Here is a 10619-nt window from a genome sequence, read left to right on the forward strand (position 1 = left end):
ACAAACTCAAAAGAAAAAGATATTCACCAGAGAGTTAGGGAGAAGCTATTTATGGGAAGGAAAGGGTGTTCCTTGCAACCAAAGCATTATTCATTGTTTAGTAGAGAGTAACTGTGTCATGAATATCTTATCTGCTTTAACAGTGTACAAGGGGCCACAGAGAATGATTGTAATGGGTTGGGGACAGCGGTATTCCTGGATAATATGGCACCAGATTAAATGTACTTCTGATGAATAAATGGTTGGAATAGGAATTATTCAAAATAAATTCTCAAGATGATTGAGACTTACGCTGTTGCTTTCATTCTGGAAACCCTTACTTTTGGAAAAAGTAAGTTCCAATTTTTAAGGTAATACTTCGTAAAAATGATGTGTTCTTATAACAAAAAATGTATACAAGTTACACCACATAGTTATAAAGCGGTACAGCCAAAGCAGATTTAGCACGTCATCTGGACTGATCCTTTCCCACCTTGGAGATGAGCAAATTAAAAGACCAGTATCAAAGTACTGTTGCTATCTGAATAACATTTTCAGGGTGCCTGGTGGCTAAGTTGGTTAAGCATCCCACTCTTGCTCTTGGCTCAGGTCATGATCTCGCGGTTCGGGAGTTCAAGCCCCGAGTCGGGCTCTGCACTGACAGCACAGAGCCTCCTTGGGATTTTCTCTCTCCCTCTCTTTCTGCTGCTCCCCTCCTCCCTCACTCTCTCTCTTTCTCAAAAAAATAAAAAACGGGGGCGCCTGGGTGGCTCAGTCAGTTAAGCGTCCGACTTTGGCTCAGGTCATGATCTCACAGTCCGTGGGTTCGAGCCCCGCGTCGGGCTCTGTGCTGACAGCTCAGAGCCTGGAGCCTGTTTCAGATTCTGTGTCTCCCTCTTTCTCTGACCCTCCCCTGTTCATGCTCTCTCTCTGTCTCAAAAATAAATAAATGTTAAAAAAAAATCAAAAACTTTTTAAAAAAATCTTTAAATAACATTTTCAAACAAGTGAACTCCCTCTGCAGGGGAGTTCACTCACTGGGTAACTATCACCAAACATAACCAGCAAAGAGCAATCTTACAACGTAACTGCATTCCAAAGTTTATTCTGACACTCCGTTTCATAAAGCAGCATTCTAAAACTGTTGAATGCCAGACCCACAAAAGCTGTCCAGCCTACGCCAGCCGGGGACTAATCAAAACAAACTAAAATACTAAAGAAAATATCACAATGCCTATCATTTGCTGAACACGTTCCATGTGCCGAGATTTACAGAAATTGTATGACTTCTCAAGAATCTGATGATGTAGATTTGACTATCCTTGTCTTACAGCTGAGGAGGCTGAAGCCTGAAAAAAAGTTAAAGAATCTGCTTGAGACACTCATCAAGAAATCAGCAAAGTCACTATTTTCACTTAGTCTTGCTAAACCTAATCCCACATCTGCTATCATCATGCCAAACTGTAACACACTTTACGGTATTTCAACCAGACCTGGATGCATTTCATGAGGAAATGCATTTCGTGTCGGGAACAACTTGCCATAGTAAATGCCCATCAGCTGGAGGACCAGTCAATGAGACAGTATTATTGGAAGGGCTCGGCGAAAAAGTCAACCCCGACACCAAACATCTAAGGGATGTCTCCCCAGTTCATCCACGTGCTCCGATTTAGGAAAACTGAAAAATAAAGAAACCTAAGGAGCAAGAGTTCGAGGGTTAGAGAAAAAGAATTAAAGACAGAGAGAGAGAGAGATTGTCCATAAATCATACATTTCTTTTTTTCTTTTTAAGTTTCTTTATTTATTTTGAGAGAGAGAGAGAGAGAGAAACCAAGAGCAGGGGAGGCACAGAGAGAGAGGGAGAGAGAGAGAGAATCCAAAGTAGGCTTTGGGCTGTCAGTACAAAGCCCAACACAGACCTTGATCTCATGACCCTGGGACACTGAGATCATGACCTGAGCCAAAACCAAGAGTCGGATGCTTCACGGACTGAGCTAACCAGACGCCCCATAAATCATACATTTCTAAGTTCAAGTGTAACCAAATGAGTCTTTGTTGTTTCTATAAGATACATATGCAAATGCATATTTATACAAACACGAATATGCATTTATTCACATATGGCTGTGGACCCACACACACCCCCAGGGCACAGCATGTGCCTACCCACACCCCTTCCCTACTACTCCTTCAGGGTCCTTTTCAAGTTCCTCTGCAAATCTACTCTCCAGGTAAACATGAAAATCTCCCCCCCCCACCTACTGTAGATAAAGTTGTGTCTCATCTATAAAGAGATGGCTTAGAAAGGTGTAGTAGATAAAGCCATTTTGACCCGAGCATCATTTCCACAGTTACTTTAAATATTTTTTGTCCAGACATTCAAGAACGTGACAGCAAATTTGTTTCCTAGCCTTCCACTGGGCTGTATTGTGCAGTGGCACAGGGGACCTGCCTGCGAGCAATGCCTCAACAGATACAGAATCAGTATCTGCAGGATGAGCTCCACAATCACCCCCCCCCCACACACACACACACACCATGGCTCCAGCCTCAGTCATGGGAGGCTTGACTCCCACCAGAGCATTGATGCTATCTTCCTTTGATACTCTTCCTCTGCAAGTCCCCAAGGCCAGCGACCCCTGCTCCTCCAGGCCTTTACTCACTTGTCCATCTCTCAGGGAGGCCTACCCATTAGATACCCCACTAAATATCCCATTTAGAATGTTAATTCCCAGTCCACATACCCTATAACTCCCCATCCCCCTTTCCCTGCTTTGCTTTTTCTATAGTGCCTACTAGCTTCTCCCATACTACACAATTTACTTGTTGTTTTATGATGTGCCCCAAGTGCCTAGTCTGTGCCTTAGCATACAGTAGTAGGTTCTCAATAAATATTCATGCAATAAATGAACAAATAAAGTATTTCACGTATACGCAATCTCCAATGACGTGCAAGGAAACTACTGTAGCCAGAAAAAAAAAATAATACCACACAAGACCTTCAAAGAATTCCTACATCTGGACCCGTGTACAACGCTTTCTATTGTTATACTGACCTTTGATAAGGGTGAGAAACTCTTCATGCTTCACTCGGTTCCTCTGGATGTCGATCTTCAGGGTAAGCAGCAAGGTGAATAAGAACTTGTGCTCCTCATACAATCCCCGGGCTGCATACTTGTAAACCTCGTAAGTCATATGCTCAATGATATTAGCAATCCTCTTGCTTGTAATTGGGCTCTTGGCCGACCTGGAGGAGAGAACACTTAAACCCAGCTTACCCCACCGCCCTTTCCCATTGTCCATAAAAACAACCTCTTTAACGGCAAATACATAACTCTGGCGAGCCAGTTCCTTTGTACACAAGAGTCAGCATCCTCAAGCGAAAATAACAAGCATTGTCTCAACATAAAATAACATAACAGAATCCTCAATGTTGCCTACATCGATTTTACCTGCAGGGTACTGTCACTCACAAAAAAAAAAAAAAAAAAAAGTCTTGGGAATTTTCTTGTGTAACAGAAACACACAAAACCAAAGGGATCAATCAATGGATGAAGAGTTGATGGGCCTGTCTCTGAGCATAAAATGACAAATGAGAATGATTTGTTAACACCCTGGTAATTACACTACACTTAGATTAAAAAAAGAAAAAAAGACTCAGTAGCAAGAGGAAAAGAAGTTACAAATGTAATGTCATCATTCTAGCCCACAGATATAGAATTCAGCTTGGCTTCCTGAGTGCAGACGTACCGGGCTAAGGAAAGGTCAAACAAGCCAAGAAACTGGCGGAGCGAAGTCTGATACATTTCATTAACCAAGCGCATCTCAGTGATGAGGAAGTACAGGATGCTGCCCCGTGTTGCCACTGAAAGACAGAGAGCAAGGTTGCTTGTGCTACGAGGGTGGAAAATAAATGATCTGTGCCCAGACCAGCCTAAACTCTAAATGAAAACAACAAGTTTTATTTTTATCAATGACTATCTACCAGCTCTGAGAGTCTAGAGCAATGCTCATTATATATATTTAACTCTTATTTATAAGCTCTGTGTAAGCACTCTGCTATTTGTGTTTATCACACAGCATTTTTCCATTTTAGAACCTCTTATGGATTTAGAACCCTTATGAATTTCACTATATTTTTTCATAGGTAGAAAAGGTAACTGATGGGATCGCAAACACTCTAACATGCAGCAAAGTGTATACGCATTTTATGGACCTCATTCTTAAGCTCCATGAGGAAGCCTTGACTAAGCTTGGGGTCAGGTTGGCAAAACAAGGCATCATCGCAAAGATGATGCTCCTGACTCTCCAGCAGCAGATGATGCTGTTTTGATTATTTTTTTCAGAAAGAATGATAATTTTCTAAAGGGAGTTGAGTTCTTTTAGCAGGCCCCTCTTGTAACCAATGAACAACACTGCTTTGCAAATTGCTGAGTAAGACTAAAGCACTCCCAGGAGACTAAGGAACTACCTTCCTAATACAAAGACTGCAAACAAAACACCGGCTCATTGTGACCAAATGATAAAGAATTAATGAGCAGCCCACAAACGCTGCACTAATTCCTTAAATTTCAAAACTGTAGTCAGACGTTCTTTAAAAGGTCTTCCTTTTTACTTTCTAATTTAAAAGTAAGTTCACAGGGACCTGAAAGAATTTGCTAACTAACATGGATTATCAGCACCTAGAGAATTTATACCATTAAAAAATGTTTTCTCCCAGTCTTACTGTATATGTCCCAACACAACATCACAAAACAGGAACGGCCACCCCACTTCACACAGCCCTTACTTCCTTCAGTTTCTCTGATTTTGGTTTGTTTCTCACTTCATTTTCCTGTGACATTTGCCTTTCATTACCAAACTCACCAGGTCTGTATTCCTCCCGGGCTGAGTTAATCTGAATTTCTGTCTCTGCCGAAATCTCCAGCTTCTGTGTCACCTCTTCCGCGGTCTTTTTTGTGTTGCTCAGCACGACGATGAGACTCTCGTCTTCCACCAGGGACCCCTGGGTACTTGTCAGCCGGTAAAGCAAATTATCTTCTAGCTCCTTCATCCTTCTTTTGTTTGCAGTTACATCTTCTAGGAGATGAGTTCTCTCTTTCTCCAATTCCTGTTAATTTGCATAAATATATTCTCTTCCTTAATTAACAACTATTGTTTGGCCATCCCTGACAAAGTTCACCTAGAGGACTGTTCTCAAGCTCCTGTAATGCAGTTATCATATGTGGCTGCAGGAACTTCATGAAAATAAGAGGGGAGCTAATGGAGGAAAGAATTGGTAGCAAACAATGTGAAACTTACTAAAAATACTATCAATATCCACCGTACCGTCTATTTATTTCCTAAAGTCAAATCACGGTACGTGACTTTTGTGATTATATTGAAGCTTGTTTGAAAAGTGAAATATATTGAAAATATATTGACATATATTTGAAAAGACACACACAGATCTCTCAGAATAGATTCATTGTCTTCCCTTAGTCTCTTACTGATAAGAGCTCTGTTGTTTGAATGTGGTTATGTTCAACCTGCTAGTTGAAATAGGATCCAGTTCTCTGAAAAGCAAGGGTCCAAATGACAGGCAAACAACCTGTACCAGGTACAGGTGCTGGAGGTACATTTAAATTGAAAAATGTTCTGGGCCTGAACAGGTGCTACTCTCTCCATGACAAGTAAAGTTTTACATCTTTCCTGAAGGATCTTTATAGATAGCTGGGGAGAGAATGGTTTAGAAAGATTATTGTCCATATTGGTTACTTCTTCTTCTTGGTGGTTTGGAGAGGGAGAGTCCATGGAACAGAAGGAGAAAAAAGATGGGACCAGTGAGGATGGGGAAGCAGGGAACAGCCGTGACACAGAACCAGCCAAAGGCAGGGGCGCCTGGGTGGCTCAGTCGGTTAGGTGTCCAACTTCGGCTCAGTTCATGATGTCACATTTTGTGGGTTCGAGCCCCGCGTTGGGGTCTGTGCTGAACTCTGGCTCAGAGCCTGGAGCCTGCTTCAGATTCTGCGTTTCCTTCCCTTTCTGCCCCTCCCCCGCTCGCATTCTGTCTCACTCTGTCTCTCAAAAATACATAAATGTAATTTTTTTTAATTAAAAAAAAAAAAAAAAAAAAGAACCAGCCAAAGACAGCAGGAAGCCCAGAGGCAGGAAGACAACAGAGAGGATGAGCCTCTGGCACCAAGTCAAATTGTACACAAAAGTCAGATTACTTAATGAGAGGCTCTAATTCTGAAGCTAGTAAAATAATCAAAAATGGAAAGGACAGTGAGGGGCAGAAGACATGAATAGACACTTTTCCAAAGAAGGCATCCACATGGCCAACAGACACATGAAAAGATGCTCAACATCACTCATCATCAGGGAAACACAAATCAAAGCCACACTGAGATACCACCTCACGCCGGTCAGAGTGGCTAAAATGAACAAATCAGGAGACTACAGATGCTGGTGAGGATGTGGAGAAATGGTAACCTTCTTGCACTATTGGTGAGAATGCAAACTGGTGCAGCCGCTCTGGAATATAGTGTGGAGGTTCCTCAAGAAATTAAAAATAGATCTACCATAGGACCCAGCAATAGCACTGCTAGGAATTTACCCAAGGGATACAGGAGTACTGATGCATAGGGGCACTTGTACCCCAAAGTTTATAGCAGCATTCTCAACAATAGCCAGATTATGGAAAGAGCCTAAATGTCCATCAACTGATGAATGGGTAAAGAAGATGAGGTTAATATATACAATGGAATACTACTTGTCAATGAGAAAGAATGAAATCCTGCCTTTTACAGCAACATGGATGGAACTGGAAGGTATTATGCTAAGTGAAATCAGTCAGTCAGAGAAAGACAGATACCATATGCTTTCACTCACATGTGGATCCTGAGAAACTTCACAGAAGACCATGGGGAAAAGGAAGGGGGAAAAAATAGTCACAAACAGAGAGGGAGGGAGGCAAACCATAAGAGACTCTTAAATACAGAGAACAAACTGAGGGTGGATGGGGGGTGGGGGAGGGGGAAAGTGGGTGATGGGCATTGAGGAGGGCACTTGTTGGGATGAGCACTGAGTGTTGTACAGAAGCCAATTTGACAGTAAATTACATTAAAGGAAAAAGGACAGTGGGTAAATAGTATTTTAAAATTTGGACAGAAAGATATGCATTAGTCAGTTTGCTTGAAAAGCTTTCTAAATATAGTGCCCACTGACCGATGCTTAGACGCATTAATGAAGTAATATGAATTTACGTGTGACACAATATGGGGAAACCAGGGTTCAACGCATGGTTAAAAGGCATGGTTGGGAGTTCCAGTTGTGCTCAGTGGAGCTACCTGGGCATGTGCTACCAAGCTCAGATTTCCACAGCAGCTTCAGCAGGGTAAATATTCGATTGGGTACTCCGGATATGGCTCAGCAGTTATTGTAGATTCTACTCCCCGCTGAGAGAACTAGAAATCTAAAGTTATAAATAGTGATTGGGGTGGCTGAATGGCTCAGTCGGTTGAGCATCCAACTCTTGATTTAGGCTCAAGTCATGATCTTGCGGTTCATGGGTTTGAGCCCCGCACTGGGCTCTATGCAGGCAGTATGCAGGCTGCTTTGGATTCTCTCTCTCCCTCTTTCTCTGCCCCTCCCCAACTCTTTCACACACTCTCTCTTTCAAAATCAATAGACTTTTAAAAAGTAAAAAAATAATAAAGTTATGTGCAGCAATGAATCATATGAAATCATACAAAATATAATGGGACTACTCATTAATTCCATGATTAATTGGGTGACTTCCCTTCGCTCTGGTCCAGTGCCCACACGAACATCATGGGGAGGGAGAAGCCACACGTAGCCCAAACTGCCATTGTGAAACTCTAGTGCAAGTCCTTTCCCTTTAGTGCTTAATTTATGTAATCATTTTGAGGATTTTCTTTTTGACTACGAGAAACACCGCGTAACAATTCCACAAACTCTGTCTTGTGTTAAACACCATCGATACGCTGGTAACTGAGAGCTTCTTCCCAGCTCTTCACCATATGTGGTCTCGATGTCTCCATGTGAATGTCGAAGAGATGTCCCCCACCACCCCAGCAACACTACCAAAAGGGAAGTCAGGGCTCTTTCCTACATACCTGCTGCCCCCCAGCCTTCCCCATCCCAGCAGACGGCAGCCCCATTCTCCCAGCAGCTAAAATTTTGGAGGCCTCTGTCACTACGTCCCTTTCCTCAAACTCCACGTCCTGGTCATCAGCAAATCCTATCACCTCTACTTCAGAAACAGACCCGGAGGCTTACCGTTCCTCACCAACTCCACTGCTGACACCCTGGTGCATGTCTCTGTCATTTCTCCTTTAAATGACAGGACCCATATAGGCCTCCCTGCCTCATCCCTACCGCCCGTTGTCTATTCCCAGCCTACCAGTCAGAACACTGCTCTGAAACACACCTCCTCTCCCCAAACCCTCTAATGACTAACCATGTCTCTCAGAGTAAAAGCTAAGACCTTACCACAGCCTGTGAGGGTCCTTTTTCATTTTGCTCCAGCCACATCCAGTAAGCCCTAAATCAGCAATAAGCCAGAGCAGGGCCCGGGAATCTAACCTACCTCCAGGTGATGCAGGGCTGCTATTCCTGTCTGTTCAGGGCACCACACTTGGAGACCAACTGCCTTAAACACATAATGCACTCTTCTACCTCAGGGCCTTTGCACTGGCTGTTGCTGTGTCAGGCCCATCCTACCAGGTAACTTACTCCCTCCTCCCCTTCAACTTCTCCTTAAATGTCACCTTCTCAGCGGAACCTACTTTGACCACCCTGTTTAAAATCATAGCCCACTATCTGATTCCCTAGCTCTCCCTCTTACCCCACTCTGTGTTTTTAAATAGCATTTACCACTTTGTAACATAACACACAAATTACTCATTAGTTAGCCTCCAAGGATTTTTTTGGTTCATTAATACGTTCCCTCAACTCTTGGAACGATGCCTGGTACACAGTAGGCTCTCAATATTTTGGAACGAATGACTGAATTCTATACCCTGTTTCAGACGGAAACAAAGAGTGAACAAGAAAATCCAGGCATATCTTGGTGCCAGAAATAGAAATGTGAAAATTCTCACCCTGTGACTGAAAACCACAGATTTAAAACAAAGGCTCTAGGGGCGTCTGGGTGGCGCAGTCGGTTAAGCGTCCGACTTCAGCCAGGTCACGATCTCGCGGTCCGTGAGTTCGAGCCCCGCGTCGGGCTCTGGGCTGATGGCTCGGAGCCTGGAGCCTGTTTCCGATTCTGTGTCTCCCTCTCTCTCTGCCCCTCCCCCGTTCATGCTCTGTCTCTCTCTGTCCCCAAAATAAATAAACGTTGAAAAAAAAATCATTTAAAACAAAGGCTCTAGTAACTAAACTGCATGAAGACAAAGGGCAAAGGCCACCGGCCACTGCTTCATGTTCTGGCCAGTCCATCACCACTGATTGAGCAGCTATGGCATGTAGAACTGTACCAGGCCCTGAGCACAGCGAGTCGGGTCCAGGGACATTCCAGCAACGGAAAATTCCCTCGCTAAGCAAGAAAAAGCTCGGAACCTGCATCACTTTCTTAATTTGGGGGGGATGTAGCAATTCCAGCAAAACCTGCCTTTGTCACTTTTGTTTCCTTTTATTCGGTTACGTTTTTTAAAAAAGCTTCCTTAGTGGTTATTTCAATTCACTGATTCACTACATAAGAATCTCAAACTTGAAAAAATGTAAAAATTAGTACAGAAAGTGACATTTCATGGCACCTACAAAATTCCTTTCCATAAGCAGCTATAACACAAGAACTCACGCTACCATTACACTAAGAAAGAAAGTAGGGGCACCTGGGGGGCTGGGTTGGTTCAGCATCCCATTCTGGATTTCAGCTCAGGTCATGATCCCAGGGTCATGGGATCAAGCCCTGTGTCGGGCTCCGTGCTGAGAATGAAGCCTGCTTGAGATTGTCTCTCTCCCTCTGCTCCTCTCCCCATCTCGCGCTCTCTCTCCCTCTAGAAAGAAAGAAAGAAAGAAAGAAAGAAAGAAAGAAAGAAGAAATGAGGGAGAGAGGGAGGGGGGGAGGGAGGGAGGGAAGGAAGGAAGGAAGGAAGGAAGGAAGGAAGGAAGGAAGGAAAGGTAGCTAAAGGGAAAAATTCAAATATTTTTTATTCCCACATTTTGCACACTATCATGATCATTCCTGAGTTCCTAAAGGTGAGCGTTATAAAAATCCTCACCTGAAATAAAGAAGATGTGGTTTCTATATACAATGGAATACTACTTGGCAATGAGAAAGAATGAAATCTTGCCATTTGCAACAACGTGGATGGAACTGGAGGGTATTATGTCGAGTGAAATAAGTCAGTCAGAGAAAGACAGATAGCATATGTTTTCACTCATATGTGGATCTTGAGAAACTTAACAGAAGACCATGGGGGACGGGAAGGGGAAAACATAGTTTCAAACAGAGAGGGAGGGAGGCAAACCATAAGAGACTCTTAAATACAGAGAACAAACTGAGGTGGGATGGGGGAGAGGGGGAAATGGGTGATGGGCATTGAGGAGGGCACCTGATGGATTGAGCACTGGGTGTTATATGGAAGCTATATATATATATATATATATATATATATATATATATATAT

General features: G+C 43.1%; 1 protein-coding gene across 1 annotated transcript in view; it reads right to left on the reverse strand.

The window, feature by feature from the left end:
* Positions 1-10619, reverse strand: part of DNAH5 (dynein axonemal heavy chain 5) — a 291695-nt gene that overhangs the window by 30683 nt on the left and 250393 nt on the right. Inside the window, exons 66-68 of the mRNA XM_040494117.1 lie at positions 4846-5089; positions 3730-3844; positions 3036-3226 (exon numbers count right to left, since the gene is read on the reverse strand). Of these exons, the coding sequence (XP_040350051.1) occupies positions 3036-3226; positions 3730-3844; positions 4846-5089 (550 nt within the window). The remainder of the gene's footprint in view (positions 1-3035; positions 3227-3729; positions 3845-4845; positions 5090-10619) is intronic.

The sequence above is a fragment of the Herpailurus yagouaroundi genome, unplaced genomic scaffold, assembly GCF_014898765.1.
Source record: "Herpailurus yagouaroundi ecotype Mexico unplaced genomic scaffold, PumYag 29, whole genome shotgun sequence".
Classification (NCBI taxonomy): domain Eukaryota; kingdom Metazoa; phylum Chordata; class Mammalia; order Carnivora; family Felidae; genus Herpailurus; species Herpailurus yagouaroundi.